Source organism: Haliotis rubra, unplaced genomic scaffold, assembly GCF_003918875.1.
Source record: "Haliotis rubra isolate DU_JTF1 unplaced genomic scaffold, ASM391887v1 Scf444, whole genome shotgun sequence".
Lineage (NCBI taxonomy): Eukaryota > Metazoa > Mollusca > Gastropoda > Lepetellida > Haliotidae > Haliotis > Haliotis rubra.
This window is the reverse complement of record NW_025767129.1, coordinates 63,937-84,368: the sequence shown is the minus strand read 5'-3', so window position 1 is coordinate 84,368 and position 20,432 is coordinate 63,937. Positions and strand designations below refer to the sequence as shown.

The 20,432-nt window shown below is 45.1% G+C and overlaps 1 protein-coding gene across 7 annotated transcripts in view; it reads left to right on the top strand.

Annotated features, from left to right (window-relative positions):
- The window catches only part of LOC124289610 (scavenger receptor class F member 2-like), a 65,295-nt gene that overhangs the window by 1,099 nt on the left and 43,764 nt on the right, over positions 1–20,432 (top strand). For 3 of the 7 annotated variants that reach the window (XM_046726210.1, XM_046726207.1, XM_046726205.1), the window contains exons 2-4: positions 308–362; positions 1,432–1,716; positions 3,853–4,137. In XM_046726210.1, the coding sequence (XP_046582166.1) occupies positions 308–362; positions 1,432–1,716; positions 3,853–4,137 (625 nt within the window). Of the gene's footprint in view, positions 1–231; positions 363–1,431; positions 1,717–3,852; positions 4,138–20,432 lie in introns of all 7 variants that reach the window. The other 4 variants (XM_046726206.1, XM_046726208.1, XM_046726209.1 and 1 more) reach the window with 4 other exon arrangements.

Genomic DNA, 20,432 nt, shown 5'->3' with positions numbered 1-20,432 from the left:
GGGCAATATTCAAGTTTTATATAAAGTCTTAGATATTTACGGTCCCCCTTCTGCTGGGCAATATTCAAGTTTTATATAAAGTCTCAGATATTTACGGTCCCCCTTCTGCTGGGCAATATTCAAGTTTTATATAAAGTCTCAGACATTTACGGTCCCCCTTCTGCTGGGCAATATTCAAGTTTTATATAAAGTCTCAGACATTTACGGTCCCCCTTCTACTCATGATTCCAGATCTGTTTGTTAAGCATAATACCCCTGCTCTATACTGGTAGTAAGTAGATGACGATATGGAATGGATATTTTGCAGAAGCTGTCACCAGGGTGCTTGCGTTTAATGTCTGGATCACTTCTGCTCATATTTCGTAAGTACACAGGTACAACTACATCATTTCTATGTTGATCCCTGTATTTGACTCAATGTTTGTTGATATATATAAGTGCCGTGACGGAAGCTACAATATAAATAAAGACAATAACGGGTCTTTCAAATTTTATTTTTTTCTCCCTGTGTATTGATGTAGGTGGAAATACCAGTCACGTGGTCAGCAACTAGGTATAATACCATATAGAAGCGTTTGAAATACCTGCCTGCCCGACCGCCCGGGACGGGTTATTTTCAAGACGGACTGCCAGATTCTCAAATTCACCTGCCCAACGGTCGGGTTAAAATTTAGACATGCATATGAAGATATTCATCATATTTCAGAATGATAAATCCTTATTAATTCACTCGTAAAAATAAATGATGATTTCCAATTGGAAGATAAACTACGTCGCTTGTCAACCCTAAATTATTTGAGGGCAGGTATGTTTTGGTCAGGGTTAGCAAGTTTATATCTAACCAACCCTGTGTTCTGACTGAAATTCTTGGGAGTTTTATACCCTGTAGTGGTGGTCCAAGTAATTGAAATAATCGAAGATTGATCGCAGTGACCAAACAACCAAGCAATCGATCACATAATCGAACACGAACAATTTTGGAACACTTGTTTGCATTAACAATATTTATCGCAAGGTTGGTTTTAAATGTTACGTTTCATAAGTCATCGTTCAAAGTCTTGATTAAATTTATCTTGAAGACTCCAGGAAATTTATGTTCCTAACATACAAGTAATCCTTTAAAGACGTGAAATTTGCAAAGAAAGCCCCGAAAGAACCGCATGTTTTTTCCATTATTTTTTTTGCATTAACAAACATAACCAGGGCAATTTGATAAATGACGCTGACCAATTATTTTCGATCATTGATCGGTTGTAATGAACCAATTATCAGTTGTGAGATTTTACCAATTCCCATCACTAATACCCTGCATATAGCTGGTATTGATTATTCAAACCTGCCTTCAAATACCATCTACTTACCACTGACAGATATCATGAAAACGTCTAGCTATGGTAGCTGCAACAATAATGTTTCTCGTTGAACCTTCAGTTTCCACAGTTGATGGTGTCCCAGTGTGCCAGTGGGGCAGGTATGGACCAAACTGCGACAAACTATGTTCACATCGCTGCAGACTTCACCCTCGCAGAAACCTTCCACCGTGTGACAAAGATACTGGAAAGTGTTTAGAAGGATGTGTTCGTGGTCGTCATGGTGGCCACTGTGATCAACTCTGTAGCCAGAACTGTATCAACACCACGTGCAATCAACCCAACGGGGAATGTACTCTCGGGTGTATAGACGGGTACACTGGGTACTTCTGTAACATGACAACAGGTACACAGATACAGGTGTAGAAACACATTCTGATAAGTATTTCAATCACATCTTGCATATCTGAATTAATATGTCAGTGTCTATACATTCAGATAGGAAAAATAACAAACTACATTACCGTTAGTTAAAAACAATTAATTTTATTTTTTGTTATTTTAGCTAGGCATAACAAGCTTTCATAACTGTTTCGTAATGTATCGCAGGTAGATGCAGAAACACTGTCTGATAGGTATTTCCATGAACTCTTTTGATCCTTCAAGTTTATATCTTAGACTAATGTTACATGTCAGTATAGATACATCTTGGAGAGGAATAAATTCTACTTATCTACATTATTGGTTATTTGAAAAATATTTAATTCATATTTTGTAATTTAAAAATGCATAACAAGCTTCATAACCGACTCGTAATGTTGAAAGTGGTAACTGGAGTTTTACATGTAGCGTTGACTGGATAGTAGATTAAAGATGTCCGTCTTGTACAACAGGTGCCCCTGTAGCTGTCCCACCACCACCTCCACCTTAACCTATGGTAGCATTGTCCCCCTGTAGCTGTCCCACCACCACCTCCACCATAACCTAGGGTAGCATTGTCCCCCTGTAGCTGTCCCACCACCACCTCCACCATAACCTATGGTAGCATTGTCCTCCTGTAGCTGTCTCACCACCACCTCCACCATAACCTATGGTAGCATTGTCCTCCTGTAGCTGTCTCACCACCACCTCCACCATAACCTAGTGTAGCATTGTCCCCCTGTAGCTGTCCCACCACCACCTCCACCATAACCTAGGGTAGCATTGTCCCCCTGTAGCTGTCCCACCACCACCTCCACCATAACCTATGGTAGCATTGTCCTCCTGTAGCTGTCCCACCACCACCTCCACCATAACCTATGGTAGCATTGTCCTCCTGTAGCTGTCCCACCACCACCTCCACCACCATAACCTATGGTAGCATTGTCCTCCTGTAGCTGTCCCACCACCACCTCCACCATAACCTAGGGTAGCATTGTCCCCCTGTAGGTGTCCCACCACCACCTCCTACATAACCTATGGTAGCATTGTCCTCCTGTAGCTGTCTCACCACCACCTCCACCATAACCTATGGTAGCATTGTCCTCCTGTAGCTGTCCCACCACCACCTCCACCATAACCTAGGGTAGCATTGTCCTCCTGTAGCTGTCTCACCACCACCTCCACCATAACCTATGGTAGCATTGTCCTCCTGTAGCTGTCCCACCACCACCTCCACCATAACCTATGGTAGCATTGTCCCCCTGTAGCTGTCCCACCACCACCTCCACCATAACCTAGGGTAGCATTGCCCTCCTGTAGCTGTCCCACCACCACCTCCACCATAACCTATGGTAGCACTGTCCTCCTGTAGCTGTCCCACCACCACCTCCACCATAACCTATGGTAGCATTGTCCTCCTGTAGCTGTCCCACCACCACCTCCACCATAACCTATGGTAGCATTGTCCTCCTGTAGCTGTCTCACCACCACCTCCACCATAACCGAGGGTAGCATTGTCCTCCTGTAGCTGTCCCACCACCACCTCCACCATAACCTATGGTAGCATTGTCCTCCTGTAGCTGTCCCACCACCACCTCCACCATAACCTATGGTAGCATTGTCCTCCTGTAGCTGTCTCACCACCACCTCCACCATAACCGAGGGTAGCATTGTCCTCCTGTAGCTGTCCCACCACCACCTCCACCATAACCTATGGTAGCATTGTCCTCCTGTAGCTGTCCCACCACCACCTCCACCATAACCTATGGTAGCATTGTCCTCCTGTAGCTGTCTCACCACCACCTCCACCATAACCTACGGTAGCATTGTCCTCCTGTAGCTGTCCCACCACCACCTCCACCATAACCTATGGTAGCATTGTCCCCCTGTAGCTGTCCCACCACCACCTCCACCATAACCTATGGTAGCATTGTCCTCCTGTAGCTGTCCCACCACCACCTCCACCATAACCTATGGTAGCACTGTCCTAATGTAGCTGTCCCACCACCACCTCCACCATAACCTATGGTAGCATTGTCCTCCTGTAACTGTCCCACCACCACCTCCACCTTAACCTATGGTAGCATTGTCCACATGAACGTCAATTGGGTTTTTGTTTCAGTTTCCACAGTTGATGGTGTCGCAGTGTGCCAGTGGGGCAGGTATGGACCGAACTGTGACAAACTATGTTCACATCACTGTAGACTTCACCCTCGCAGAAACCTTCCACCGTGTGACAAAGATACTGGGAAGTGTTTAGAAGGATGTGTTCGTGGTCGGCATGGTGACCACTGTGATCAACTCTGTAGCCAGAACTGTATCAACACCACGTGCAATCAACCCAACGGGGGATGTACACTCGGGTGTACAGACGGGTACACTGGGTACTTCTGTAACATGACAACAGGTACACAGATACAGGTGTATGACATCGTTTTCATCTTGCAATATTTAAATCTCAGACTGAATGAATGCATATATCAACATAGATACATTTCTGATACGAACAAATTTCTACATAACGACAGTATACAGAATCTGCTCTACACACAGACTATGTAGTCTACCTGTATATGTTTACAGTTGGAAACCACAGTTGAACAGATTCCAATGTGTTACAATTTCTCAGTTGAAACTTCTTTTGGACAACAAACTTACAGGATTTGATGATTATTTACCCAAGGTAGCATGATATGGTAACAAACTCTTTACTGATATGGGACCATTTCCAACATGAAGGAATATGTTAAGCGGGAATCTGTCAGTGAAACCGACAAACGACACGGAAAAGTTAAAAAATTCAAAACTGTATTCTAAAGGAAGCTACATTTACAAATCTGTACACATTACTACAAACTGATTACAAAGAATTACAGTACACATTCAATGGAAGCACAAAATACAAGGGTGATATTAAATTAAAGTTGTGGTTATTGCCATAGAGATGGTGATGATTAGTCTCACCCGGCTGCAGCAGCGGCTAAGCTTACTGTGTGGTGGTGGTGTATTTCAGAAAAGTAATGCATGCTATAGGCCCAAGTTACACATTGAAGATTACAGAGTGGGAAAGTATGTTACAGTGAAGACTATCTCAGTAACATAGCTTGATATATAGTAGTATGCATAATGGGGGGACGAATACAGGGTACCCTAATGTTTTATTTTGGGTTAATTCCGCTCCCAGCGTCCAGTAAAAATGATGATCCCTGAGCGGGAGACATCTTTCGATGTTCACTATCTCCTCCTTCTATTGACTACATCAGTGTTCATACGCGTAAGTCGTGACAGCATCGATGGCGATCCGTCGTTTGGTATCCATGGGCGACAGCGACGTTTCATTGAGGGTGATCCCGTACGCTGGGAGCGGAATTAACCCAAAATAAACCATTAGGGTACCCTGCATTCGTCCCCCCATCAAGCATACTACTTACATATATGCTAATAAATGTTTTAAGATGCTTGCATTTGATGATTGCAGAAGTAGTAGTAGACAGAGTAGGGGTTTTGGACCAGGGTAATCTAAAGCTTCATCTATTAAATGAAGCCTTAGTCGGACCCTTCCCATTACCATCTACTACAAAAGCTTTATTCCATAAAATAAGACTTTAGTCGGGGACGCTACTATAGCGGGCGTTGGTATCTTACCTCTATGTCGTGTTGACGGGAGGTAGCATTGTGTCATACGGCACGATCAATAATTCTTCTCTTACAAATCCTCTGCCGGGGCCATCCATCAAGTAGTTCGTTTTATCTATGACACTATGTCACGTTGACCTCAACGAAACAGTTTAATGTAAATCGTCTGTTATATTTTTGGTGTTCGTTATAAAGGCTTGCCGGGCTTTTTGTACCCCCTGTTCTATGTACTTTTTTTTCTCATCCTCGCTTATAGCAGACTTACGAGACTTGGATCGAATATCTTGTTTCATTTTGTCATATTTTGTGAGTTCAGAGAGGATTGACCGAAACTCCTCCTCCGAGATCTTACTATCAGCGAGTGCCGTGGAAATACGCTCACTCACCGTGTTTAACTTCGCTTCAGCCAGAACCCTTATCTCATCGTGTTTCAATGCTTTACGATGCAGTCTACGGGATACAAATTTAAGCACCAAACCTAACACCCCTGTCACCCCAGCCGTTATTTCGAGTCCCATCACTATAGGTACAGCCACGATGGTGGTTAATAACCCAACACCTGTCACCATGCTGGTTGTCATAAGGGTGGTATCAACACCATCCACGGCATTGAAAGCTCTATGGTACTTCTTATAAAGTGCTTTCCGCTTATCACGATCTTGTTCTAATTCACGTCTTACATCGCATAATTGTCTCAAGCGGAACCCGTCTACGGTTTCCAGGGTCTTCACTACTTCATCTACGCCTGGGTACAGTCCCATCCTATAATATATATTACAAAAGATATTTTAATTGGGTTTCATTTAACCTTCGATCAACGTACTTGAGACTTATAAGGTGTGAATCCTCATGTAGGAGAATAGTGGAGAAGTTAATAGGTAACTTTGCATCCACACTATCCCCCTCGGAGGGGATTATTGAGGGGGTTATAGAACCCGTTGAGGGGTCCGGTTGTATGACGATGGTGCGGTGACGTTCACTATGGTTCTGGGGATTCCAGTGTATTATCACCCCGGGTACAAGTTGTTGGTCTAGATTATTATTATTAACTCTAGTGATATAGACTTCTATGATGAGTGTGGAGCCTGGTGACACAACTGGAATATTCGATCGGGTTCTGTAGCATTTATACTGTAACTCACCCCCGATGAATGATAGTAACATATTAGGTAAAACCGGGCTTAGTATAATCTTTGTATTTGGTCCCGGAACGAAACACCCGAGCGCGGTACCGCTATTCTTAATTTCATAGATATACCCATCTTCTTTTGATGTGATATAAGGTGAGGCGAGTGTTAAGTTGACTATCCATTTGGGCTCTTTAAAATCTGATAGCGACACCCGCCTATACACGTTGTCTTTCAAGTGTAGGATGTATAAGGTGTCTTCCTCACCAGCCTGATCGAATCCCTCCGTATCCCCTAAGTCGTTAAGCGTAGTGTTGGGACGAAGCCAAGACATTGCTATAATACTATTACGATATAATTTCCAACTGTTTTTCCGATAATAGTTCAGGGGTGAAGTACAACCCCATAAAATGTATATTGTCGGGTAGGAATATCTTGGTTAGTGATATCACGTCTTCCACGATCACGTTGACTCCCTGCAGACTGGTTTTGGAGTTGACACCCACCCGCACGTAAACGTTACAAACGTGATACTGTTGTTGTTTCCCCAACCGGAGTTTTACCCCTTTCACGATCTCTACATCATTCCGCGATGGTTCTCCTAGGTATACTTGAATGATAAGTGTTGAGTTCGCCGGTATACTCTCCAGGATCTTGATCACGCCTTCGAATTCAGACACCAACTGCAATGTCACGTTTTGCATACTCGGTTTACTCGATAGCATGTGGGATGGTGTACTGGCGACTGGACTGATGATTACGCTACGCCTCTGAGCCGGAACGTAAGCCACTAGCAGGGTTCCGTTGTTAACGACTTTGTTTAGGTAGTTGTCTTTATTATCCGTGAACACGTAGGGGGAGCCGAGCTTAATATTGAGAATCCAGTCGGCTTTATCGGGTAATAACACCCACTTGTCATCGTCGGTGAAGACTAGCGTATATGGCTTGTTTCGGGCGATGGTAGTTCTCTCAACATCGTCTAAGTCGAACAGTTTACCTCCGAACGATGGGTATATTATCCAGTCATCACCTGTGTTGACAAGGGTGTACTTAGTGTTGACGACCGCTCTTGAGGTATCTACTATATCGCTTAGATTGCTAGTACCACCGGAGGGGACTTCAACGCGCGTTTGTAAATGCTGTTTTTAGTTGCAAAGCATACAATTTACCATCTACTCCGGGGTCGTCGAATCCGCGTGTGTCCCCGAGGTCGGAGATCCCCACATTGACGCATTTTTTCAACTTCATTCCGGGGCCTTGTGCGCTGGTCATTTTATGTGCAGTGTTACGCTGAGGTATCCTATATTCACGAGATTATGATTTATATCTAACACCGATATTATCAATTCAGGGATATTACCTTGGGTTAACCTCTTATATTGCCACGTTGAAAACGACTCGGTTCTGCCGTCGTTGTATTTCTCCGTTTTAACCGGCACTGCTCTAAGTATAGTGGAAGGGTGGCCTCCTTGAATATTGTCCGTTGTGCTAACCTGGTTGAGATGAATGCACAGCTCTCGGTACGGTACTAGGTCGGGTAACTTCGCGCCTGTGACTGTAGTCGTTGGTTTTACCTCGTCAGGCTGCATACCGAGTGTTCTAGCCAATGAGTTTTAAGGGGTTTCTTCCGTTGTTGATTAACACTACTGTACCGTTTGAGTCGTTCATCTTGAGTTCGGCTCCCAGTGGTTTGAATACCTCGTCGCTTAGAGAGCACACGCTGTAGTATCCGTCAGTTATCTGATTGCGGGTACCACCTACGAACAGTTTATTGTTGCTAGCGTTGATGTTAGTCCATCGCGGCAGGTAGGATATATCGCAGAGCGCTACCTCGAGTTGACCCGACGTGTTATCGATCGCGTGCGTCAGCTGAACGGCCTCACCGCTAGTTATTCCTGGAAGTGTTATGTACATGTTATATAAACTCATTATATAATAGTTTTAAAACATGAAGATCGTGGTCGCTGATGGGCTGTATTTCGACGCCCAGTTCATAGATGTGTTCGATAAGTATAAGTTTTCGGTGACTAACGCTAAGACAGTGCACGCTTGGTTCAACAACCCTATGCAGTTCTGGCAGAATCAACTCAACTTCGCAGTGTGGTGCGCTACAACGGGGTGTGGTGTATCCGACACTCGGCGTGGACCGCTGAGTCAGTCTGTGTTCACGTTTCACGTGTACTACCAGGTCAGGCGTATCCTCAAAGAGATCAGCGCTCCGCTCTCACAGGAAAAAGCGTGGAATGCAGTAAACAACCAGTACGATAGACGGGCCTACGAACGTATTTGCAACGAATTCGGAATCGACACTAAAACGGATTGGCGTTTGCCTGGACCGAACCACGGATTGGGTATTCCTATCGTTCACAACATGCCTCTCGTGGAAGCCAGCGAGAAGTTGAAAGATTGGGGATATAAGTCGTATCACGACCAACGAGTGGGATGACCGTTACATGGCATTCGACGACAGCAAGGATTACCGAGTTTGGAGGTTCGAGCAGGGGGGGGTGATTGGAAAAAATTCATGTTGGAATCGAAAGGGTATACTCGTGCCGGCACCGAACGCTTGAATGACTCCATTCGAACGTACGTGTGGGCACTGTTGGGTGCGCAGACGCAAACGCGTTCAAATATCCTAGGCAAAGGGACTGCTTACGACGCACAGAAACAATTCGTTGTCAACGTAGAGGATGCTATCAATGCTCCGGTTGATCTCCCGAGTGCCATCAAACGCTACCAAGACGTGTTGGAGTATGCCAGGTCGAAAGTCGACTACGTGTTCGACGTGGGACTGTACATGGCTCCGAGCGATATGCAACTGAGAATAAAGAAAGTGGTGGGGTACAACAACGAAATAATTGTAGCCACGGCGGACCAAAAGTTGGGAGTCAACCTCGATGTCAACGTCCCACACGTCCCACCATCCACGACCGGTGAAACGGGTATAGTGGCGTCACCACCGGAGCCTAGGGTTCAACCAACAGCCCCTGTGGGGGTGGCTCCACACGTTCTGGAGCAGCACATCGATAATAAAACAGCAATGGTGGTTGGTGGGGTGGCTTTGGGTATTATTTGGTTAAAAAATTTCTTAGCCGCTACGTACACCAAACCAGCTACGGCGACGATAGCTGCCAACAAGTTTTGACTGAGCCACGTAGCAGTTTTAGCTAAAACACTCAGCAACCACGAGACGATGCTACCCAGGATGCCAGGCAGGGCTTCGGCGGCCTTACCAGCCAGTTTAGCCAGGGTTTCCCCTAGTTTTTTAATCCAGGCTCTGACACCCCCACCACTTGGTGCAGGCGTGGGTGTACCCCCACCGCCGGCAGGCGTCAGTGACACCACCAGGGTAGATATGATGAAGCCCAATGCAGTCAGAATGCTGGCGATGGTGATGCCTTGTTCACGGAACAGGATTCGGATCCTGTCAGCTAGCGTGGTGTCTTGGTGGAGGACTCGATCGATGGTTTCCCGCACATGACTGACCTGGGATCGAAGCTGTTCTCGGAAGGAGGAGGCCGTTTCTAGCCGGGTCTTCTTTTCCTCTTCCAAATTACGTATTCGTTCCTCGATAGTGGCTTTCAGAGACTCGTCCTCCGTTTCACCGAGTTTGGCTTTTTCATGGGCTATGTGGTCGTCTATTGCGTCCAGTTTGGCCGTGTTGTTTACGAGATGTCCGCGAATGGTTTGCATGGCCATGTCCAGCCCCCGTAGTTCCCGAGAGGTAAATTCGAACCCGGGCAAGGGTTTGTCGTGGTAGGTGGCCAATAGCTTTTCAATGTTATCAGACATATCTTGATCCGATGTGGCGCCACGGATGTCTTGCAGATCTTGAATGGGGAGGGTCTTAGGTCGTGCGCCACCGTAATCTACGAAGCCTAGTTCATCGCGGATCAAATCACCACCATGGCGACTGCCGAGTGTTGATAAAGCAAGCGGTTCTCTCGTGCGCTTATTCATAAGATCGATCTCCGGGTAAGCTCTTAATCGCAGCGTGCCCTTCTTATCGATGGTAAACTTGGTATAGTCTCGCCCCAACGGCTCTACGTAATTTCTATCCTCTTTTAAACTATCGTAAAACCCGTTGACGGCCTGCTTCACGAGTTCGTTACCTTGCGAGGATGAAACATCATCATCCCCGAATGCCTGAGCACTATCATCCCACATATCCTCCATAGGGATATACTCGGCCATTATTTAGTATTAAAACTTATATATTTCATTTATATAACAATGTACGGTAGAAAACTAGATCCTTTCAGGAGATCGAGAGAGCCCCTAGGCGTCAAAGCCGTGCGTCAGTCGGTGACCATCACCAACAATCCCAGCAAGATAGACCAGAATCAAACGCTGCTGGTTAGATTTCCAAACCTTGGCGCGAATGACCTCATTGTACCAGGCACTGTTCGACTGGCGTTCAACATCACGTTGACCTCCGACAACGACAAACGCGAGCTAGTGCGGAATGTAGGTCGAGCTATTATCAAGAAAACGACCATCAAGATTACCGGCAACGAGGTGCTTAGCATCGACGACAGCGACGTCTTTCACTGCTACAAGGACCTCTGGAAAAGCGAGGGAGAACGTGTCAACGACGTGTACCAAGGTATCAGTAAATCGACCAGATCGGCGCGTTGGGTATGCCTTCACGGCAGACCAGTTAGCCAAGCTATCGGACGGTGAAAAAAGCCATCGCTCAAGCGTCGCGGAAACAGGTTCTGCGTGCGCTTCGACTTCGAGTTGCTCACGGAACACGCCCCGTTTTACCAAGCGGCTGGGTGATAGGCTTGAATCTGAAAGCTCACGTTTAACGACTACAGCAAAGTAGATGCGTGCGCCAAGCGGCGATGAGGCCAGTTACATGCATAGACAACATCTCTCTAGAGTTCGACATGGTCACTAGTCCGGAGCTGGCAAGGCAGGTTCGAAGTCAGTACTCGGGTAATGTAGCCATCCTGTACGATCGCGTACTAAGGCATAGATCTATCGTGCGGGATAAGAGCGACACTGTGTGGAAAATCAACCTGAACGTGCCGGCGCGATCGATGAAAGGCATCCTGGTCGTCCCTGTGGAGGATTACGAACCGTTCCGGAGGGATAGCGAGAAGTTTTTCAATCCAGAGATCGAAAAGGTGGAAGTGACTATAGAGGGCGTACCCAACCAGCTGTTTAGTCATGGTATGCGTGCGTACCAACAGTGGGATGAGATAAAAAAGATGCCGAGCAAACATCCATATATAGCCAAAGACCTAGACCTATCCTCCGTGCAAATCGGCGAATACTTAACCAACAAGTACGCGCTGTGGTTGGACATGCGATCCACGGATGACGATAAACTACACGGTAGCGGCCGTAGAATAGACAATGGTAGCGAAGGAATTACTATCCAGATTACCAAGAAGGCTCAACCCGCTGGCAAGTTGAAATTATATCTGTACGTTATTATGGATGCGCAACTTAATATAGACAATGGGAGATTCGTGCAAGCCATCTACTGATTTGCCTGGCGGCAAGCCATCTATTGATTTGCCCCGCGACCCACACTGCGCCATAGTGTGCGGGCAGACTGGCTGTGGGAAGACCGTTTTCGTGTTGGATATGTTGGAGGGGTACTACAGGGATGTGTTCGACCACATCGTTATCATGTGTCCTACTCTGAGCATGAATAAAACGTACACGGAAAGATCTTGGGTGATGACGGACCCTGACGTACACAGAGTCGACCCGGGGCCACGTCTACAGGACTGGTTGAAAGCTTACCATATGAAATTTAAAGGGGAGTCGACGTTGTTCATATTGGACGACTGCAGCGCTAATCGCGAGATAACAAAAAAGAGAGATATGCTATCGTACCTGGCATTTTCAGGCCGACACGCAAAGCACAGCGTCTGGGTGCTAACGCAGAAGTTCAACTCGGTGTTGAAAGACCTCCGAGAGCAGACGCGATGGGTTGCCTTATTTCACTGCAAGGACAGGGATTCGTTCGAAGAGTGTTTGAGAGAGAACGATGTGATGAGCAAATTAGAACGGGAAACGGGTGAAGAAACAGCTCGCTGAAACTAAACACGCTAAGCTCGTGCTTAAGACAGACCAACCAGTAGCCTATAGTGTGTTAATGCTTAGCAATGCTTAGCAAATGCTTAGCAAAGCTAAGTAAAAGCTTAGCAATGCTTAGTATAGCTATGGTATTTGAAGTGCTCGTCGTGTGCAACTTAACCTTTATTTCTCTGTGTTTCGCTTATATCGTATATTATATAGTTAAAACTAAAACTTACTTGTTACATTATAGGATGGAGTGTGAGGAATTGTTAGAGCAACTGTTGGTACCCCAATCACCACAGGTGGATGATGATAAGCGAGAGAAACTGGTAGCGTTGGCTGTTGGTGGCAAAGCCAAACATTACTTTGGGGAGTACACTCCGGATAAAATTCACAAAATGTCAGCCGAAGAAATCGATAAACTGTACGCTAAATACGAGGCTAGACTAGGTGCAGAGATGACAAAAACAATAGGATCGGCTATGACCCAGATATACACTGGTATTGCGTCATACTTCCTTCCCATCCCCCCGGAGCGCCGACTTTACCTGTGGGAAGACCTCGAGAAAGACCCTTTTATCGAAAACGCCTTAAGCTCTATTAGCTGCGAGCTGTACCACAAATACGGTATGTTGTTAGCCCCGGTGACGGCGGCGATTATCACGGCAAAGCATTGTCAATTTGAGAGGAAAAATAATAATAATAGTATAGATGGATGCTGCACAGGAGACCCCACAACTGGCGGAGACCCCACCCCAACAACTGGAGGAGACCCCTTCAGAGGAGACCCCACCCCAACAACTGGAGGTGACCCCTTCACAGGTGACCAGGCAGAAGAATCCTAAGAGAGTAGCTGCCGGTAAAAAACGGTGGTGTAACCAACATAAAATTATCAGGGTGACTCACCCGGAGCGACTCTTGTTAGTTGTATGCGCAACTGCTGCCGTGGCTATCTCGTGGTTATATACACGACAAAGTGAGTCCCCTCACCCGGAATTAAAAGTCAACCCGCATATCATGCAATAAAATATATATTTTTATATCATATACATAATGTCGGAAGGGAAAACGTTCGTCAACGACGCATACCACGCCACCGTGGTCGCCAGTCTAGCCGTAGGATACGCTCGGTTGACCAAAATGGTGCTTAAACAACCAACTATCAAGCTAGATTTCAACCTACAGGATATGGGTATGCTAATAATGAACCTTGGTATGGCGATGGCCACAAAAAGACATCCTAGTAAAACAAGGAATAATACCTGAAGATATTATGAAATAAATATAAGGATGGCTACGATTGCTATGATGGTCGGTGGTGCGTTAGTGAATGCCCTGGCATTTTCCGGGAGTAATTTCCTCTTTTCGAAACTACGAGAGTCACACGCGGCTGAAATACAGGCGGAGAGGAAGCGGCACGATCTCGCTATTGAGAATTTACAGACAGCACAGGCCGAGTACGCTAAACAACGCCTCCAGAGGATCGATTACATTAACGAACAACTCAGGCGTGAAAACCATGCCGTTCAAACATTCCACGATGTCGACGACGCAGCGAGACAATACTACTTATTAACTGGTAAACGATTGGAACCACTACAGAAGCCAACACTCGCTCAGTACTACACACCATCCAAGGGACAAATTGACCGTGAACTGACCTTCATAGCGCTGGGTATAGCGGCGACTGCTTTGGTTGTGAAACAATTAGACTAATACACATATAAATATGTTAACATGTACCGATGTGAATATATACTTATGGGGAAGACCGAGACCTGTGGTAGGGGATGCGGTACTCATGGGTACTGTTATTCCCACATGGGAAGTCCCAACTACTCGTGTTCTGTGTGTGGTATAGGAGTCAAAGGACACTATTGTTTATGTAAAGCTCACGGGGCGAACGTAGTCAGACATCACCTCATCTACGAGAATAAAAAGGCCTACATAAAAGAACGTAGGCGATTTCTCAAGATAGCAGTGTGAGTTACCTCCCTTTGCCAGTGCCCCAATTAGAGATTATTTACACACGTATAGATATGTTTGTGGAACTTGATCCCAGTGAAGACATCGAATCTCGGGTAAAAAACATACTCAAAGATAAACTGAACTTACGGAGACGCTTCAGATTTCAGGTAATATTGAAAATGGTATGGATTAAAGATGGTGTTAAGTATACTCGTTCCTTCGTATGTGGGAGGACCATCACGACTCAACATCAGATAGATTGTTTTACGAGTATATCGGAATACATGATCAATTTCAAGGAACACTTTATCCAACAATGCGAGTACTGGATCGAAACAGCCCATCTAAAAATAGTTGGTTGGGGTGACGGAGAGGATATATAACACCTTATGATTTTTTTACATTTACGGCGGCCCAATTAGACATTAATTCCTTAGGTGTGTACGCAATTATGAATACTATACAGTTCGTACGCACTGAGCGCGCTGTAGGTAAGTATTTAAGAGGCTGGCGCATGCGCGTTGATAGGAATATAGATGTCTCAGATATTAAGCCCCTGATAGATGATAAAATAAAACAGGAACTAGCCAGTTTGGGAAGTATCAAATTTCAAATCACAATTAAAATGACACTCGAGAAGAACGTAGGGGATGTTACCGAGTACGTTCAGCCTTACTTCCGAGGTGTACAAGAGGTCGTGACCCAGATAGAGACTATAAACACATCGATCGATACTAGTTTTCAGCAGATACAGGAACACCTAGAACGCTACACACACTTGGGATCCGGGTGGGCTGTAGATAAAATCGATATTGTCTATCTAGACATAGCTAACTACGTACCATTCAGAGGCGGGTCATACCTAGACTTACCTCCATACTATAAGAAAAAACATGCCATAGTCAACGTTAAGAATAGAGGAAACGATTGCTTGAGATTAGCTATCAGATCAGCCCTGTTTCCAGCTGACACTCATTCAGACAGGCTTTCTAGCTATCCCCAAGACGATGGACTCAACTGGGATGGTATAGATGAACCAACCACCATATCTCAGATCACTAAAGTAGAAAAACAGAATAATCTAGCTATAAATGTTTTTGGACACGAAGACGACACAACAATAATACACAGGCTCAGCTCGTTGGTGGGGAAACGTGTTATCAATATATTCATGATCCAACGAGGTGAAAAGTATCACTACACGTGGATAAAACATTTCAGTCGGTTGTTGTACGACCAGTCGAAATACAAGGGGAAAAAACACTTTTGTATGCGATGTCTGCACGGTTTCAGCCGAGCTGATTTATTAGAATCCCACCAGGAGTATTGTCAAGGTGTGGGACAGACGGCTATACGCATCGACATGCCCGAGGAAGGTGACAATATCCTAAAATTCTACAACCACAAGCACCAAATGTCTGTGCCTTATATTATATACGCCGACTTTGAAGCATTGGTCAAACCTGTTACAGGCGGGGCTGTTGGGGATACCCCAACCACACTCAAAACACAAGAGCATGAAGCCTGTGGATTTGGATACATAGTCGTCCGTTGTGATGGGGAAACGAAAGCTCCCGTGGTGTACAGGGGTCCTGACGCGGTTGAAAGGTTTCTAAAGTGTTTGAAGGAGGAAGAAGAAATTATTAGGAAAAATTTGTATAGAATCGCTCCCATGCGTATGACCCAAGCCGACAGATTAGCTCACTCCCGTAGCATTAACTGTCATGTGTGTGACTCACCACTGAACGGTGATTCGGTGAGAGATCACTGTCACATAACCGGTAAGTATAGAGGCGCCGCTCATAACGAATGTAACCTCAAGCTTAGAATCAACCCTAAGACAATAAACATTCCCGTTGTCTTTCACAACTTGAGAGGGTACGACTCACACTTGATCATGCAGGCCATCGCGAAAATCGATGGTAATATAACGTGCATTCCCAACAACATGGAGAAATATCTCTCTTTCAGCTTAGACGGACTTAGGTTCATTGACTCGTGTCAATTTCTATTGTCGTCATTAGCCAGCTTGATTAAAGCCAACGATACCTTCCCTATTACCAATCGATACACAGACGCCGAGACTAGATGTCTGCTTATGAGGAAAGGTGTGTATCCCTATGAGTACATGGATAGTTGGACTAAGTTCACCGAGACCAGACTACCTCCCATCAAAGAATTTTACAGCAATCTGACCGACTCGGAAATATCCGAAGACGATTACTCGTACGCTATTAATGTATGGAATAAACTTGGTTGTAAAAACCTGGGTGACTATCACGATCTGTACTTGAAGATGGATGTACTACTATTAGCCGACGTGTTTGAGACGTTTAGGAGGACATGTATCAAGCAGTATAAACTAGATCCGGCATGGTATTACACCAGCCCAGGTCTGTCGTGGGATGCCTTGCTTAAAAAGACCGGAGTTAAGTTGGAATTGCTTACTGATTATGACATGCACCTGTTCATTGAGAAAGGTTTGCGAGGTGGGATCTCCATGGTAACCAAACGATACGCTAAAGCAAATAATCAATACGTGAATGGCTACGACCCTAGCAAACCAACCAATCACATTCTCTATCTCGACGCCAACAACCTGTACGGATGGGCTATGAGTCAGTATCTACCCACAGGGGGATTCGAATGGGTATCATCCGATTTCAATATTATGAGCATCGCGCCGGATTCGCACAAAGGTTATATCCTCGAAGTAGACTTGGAGTATCCCAAAGCATTACACGAATCACACAACAGCTATCCGCTAGCTCCCGAACGTATGAGGGTTAACCCAGACTGGATGTCTGAATACCAACATAACTTGTTAGATAGGCGGGTGACGGGCGTTGAAAAACTCGTGCCTAACTTAATGAATAAGACCAAATACATCGTACACTATCGCAACCTGCAGCTGTACCTGTCGTTGGGTATGAAACTGACCAAAATACACAGAGTGCTGAAGTTTGCCCAAAGTCCTTGGATGGAGCCTTATATCAGAATGAACACGGACCTGCGAAAGCTGGCCACCAGTGACTTTGAGAAAAATTTGTATAAGCTCATGAATAACTCGGTATTCGGTAAGACGATGGAGAACCTGAGGAAACGTGTGGACGTGAAGCTGGTTCGGTCGAATGAGGAGGAAAAACTCAGGAAGCTGATCGCTAACCCTGCATTCAACCGTAGTAAGATATTCGATAACGACCTGGCTGCCATACACATGAAGAAAAGTCACATAATATTAAACCGGCCTGTTTATGTTGGGATGAGCATCCTCGATTTATCCAAACACCTGATGTATGACTTTTACTACAACGAACTTAAGAAACAGTACGGCGACAGGTGTGAAGTTCTGTACACTGACACGGATTCCCTGCTGATGGAGATTCGAACCGAGGACGTGTACGATGACATGAAAAAACACCTTGATTTGTACGACACCAGCGATTACCCCAAGGACCATGCCATACACAGCACGGTGAATAAAAAGGTCCTAGGTAAGATGAAGGACGAGTGTGCTGGCACGCCCATAGCCGAGTACATAGGTTTGAGACCTAAGATGTACTCCATCCTGAAGGCCGACAATGGTGAGATCCGGAAGGCCAAGGGGGTCAAAAAATACGTGGTGAAACAACACATCAAACACACCAGATTCAAGGAAGCCCTGTTCAAGACCCGTACCTTTAGACATAAAATGAACACACTTAGAAGTGATGGCCATAGGATATACGGGCTGACTATAAATAAAACATCATTATCACCTATGGACACTAAACGTTGGATAGCCATTGATGGGATAAACACGTACGCGTACGGGCATGAGAAAATTGAACCAAGAACATAGATATAAATAAATGGTGACATGTCACGGAACCAGAAAAAATTTGAGGCTATTTACTATAGTCCGCGTGGGTATTGGAAAGGAGCTAGCGCTGTAGATAAGCTGGCTAAAATGGCGCGAGTATCCCCGGAAGAGACCAAAGCGTGGCTTGAAAAACAAGCACTTTGGCAGATATATTTACCACCACCACGCTATGTGCCTAGAAGGAAGTTTGGTATTAATGTACCTAATAACGTTCACCAAGCAGACCTACTGTTCCTACCCCACGATAAGAGGTACAAGTATGCCTTAACCGTAGTGGACGTAGCCAGTCGCTACAAGGAAGCCGAACCCTTGACCACGAAAGATTCTGCCCAGGTAGCCAGAAGATTCGAACGCATATACAAACGCAGTCCGCTGACGTGGCCAACAGAGCTGCAAGTTGACCCCGGCGGAGTTCATGGGTGCCGTGGTCACAACTGCTAGCCAAACACGATACAAAGGTCAGGCATGGCACGGCTGGAGCCCATCGCAGCCAAGCCATAGTTGAGAGATTTAATAGGACTTTGTCTGAACGTTTATTCGGGTATCAATATGCGAGAGAAATGAGCAACCCGGAAAAACGATCGACTGAATGGGTCAAAAGGTTACCTAAGGTGGTGTCGGCAATCAACCATGAAGTTACTCGGCTCACTGGTAAGAAACTGGCAGACGCTATCAAATTAAAATCAGTGATGGCTGAACCGGCTGCTCCATTGCATGGGAAGGAGAAACAAATACCAGATAGATCCCTAGTTAGGTATCTTTACCAGCCAGGGGAACACGAAGGGGACACTCGGAAACGAGCTACTGATCCTATATGGTCAGTCAAAACTTACAATATAGATAAGGTAGACATCAAAGCAGACGAGCCTAACTTGTACTACTTGAGGGATGGGCCAGGGAGGGGGTTTGTAAGAGAAGAATTATTGATCGTACCGTACGGTACAGTATTACCTCCCGTCAACACGACATAGAGGTAAGATATCCGGTGGAGTTCGTATCCCACCGTCACAACATCGTGTGATGTGAGGTTCTCTCATGGTGAGAGACACAATTCCCCTTGGGAGGAAGCGCAATACATTTCTTTGGGAATTGTGGCTGCCGGGGACATTTTGCTTGAAATCCCCGACTAAAGTCTTATTTTATGAAATAAAGCTCTGTAGTAGATGGTAATGGTAAGGGTCCAACTAAGGCTTTATCTATTAAATGAAGCTTTAGATTACCCTGGTCCAAAACCCCTACTCTGTCTACTACTGAAGTGTATTAAATTTTTGAATTGTTGGATATTCATAAAATTGTAAAGGGATGTACAGACGCCGCAATGCTTGATTTTTATTATAAATAAGCAAGAAGTGATATTCATCTTCTATATATGGCAGTTTACAGGTATAACATAATCTGTCATTTCTAGCCTCTCCAATATACCAACCTGTTTCTATTCGTAGTTTATGAGACCGCGATCTAAACTGAGCAAGAGCACGTCTATGTTTAAAATAGCTAACTGTGAAGATATAAGGTTCAACACCGACCATAGGTTTAGAGAACGAGTATCCAAATGTTTTTGTGCCTTTTATTAGTGCAAAATGCCAGTCTTGTTGATACGAAACTTTGAGTCTACGTAGAAATTCATTTAGAAATAGCGTTTCACTTCAGACCATCTGTTGGTCTTGAATAAATGTCCAATGTAATATGAGATGGCCAAAACACGCGTGCGCCAGTTAATGTTAGTCCGTGTTGACATATTCTGTCTATACTGGAATATTCGGTAACACTAGGGGTCTGTCTATACTGGAATATTCGGTAACAATGGGGGTCTGTCTATACTGGAATTTTCGGTAACAATGGGTTTTTTTCTATACTGGAATATTCGGTAACACTGGAGATCTGTCTATACTTGAATATTCGGTAACACTAGGGGTCTGTCTATACTGGAACATTCGGTAACACCGGAGATCTGTCTATACTTGAATATTCAGAAACACTGGAGGTCTGTCTATACTGGAATATTCGGTAACATTAGGGGTCTGTCTATACTGGAATATTCGGTAACACTGGAGATCTGTCTATACTGGA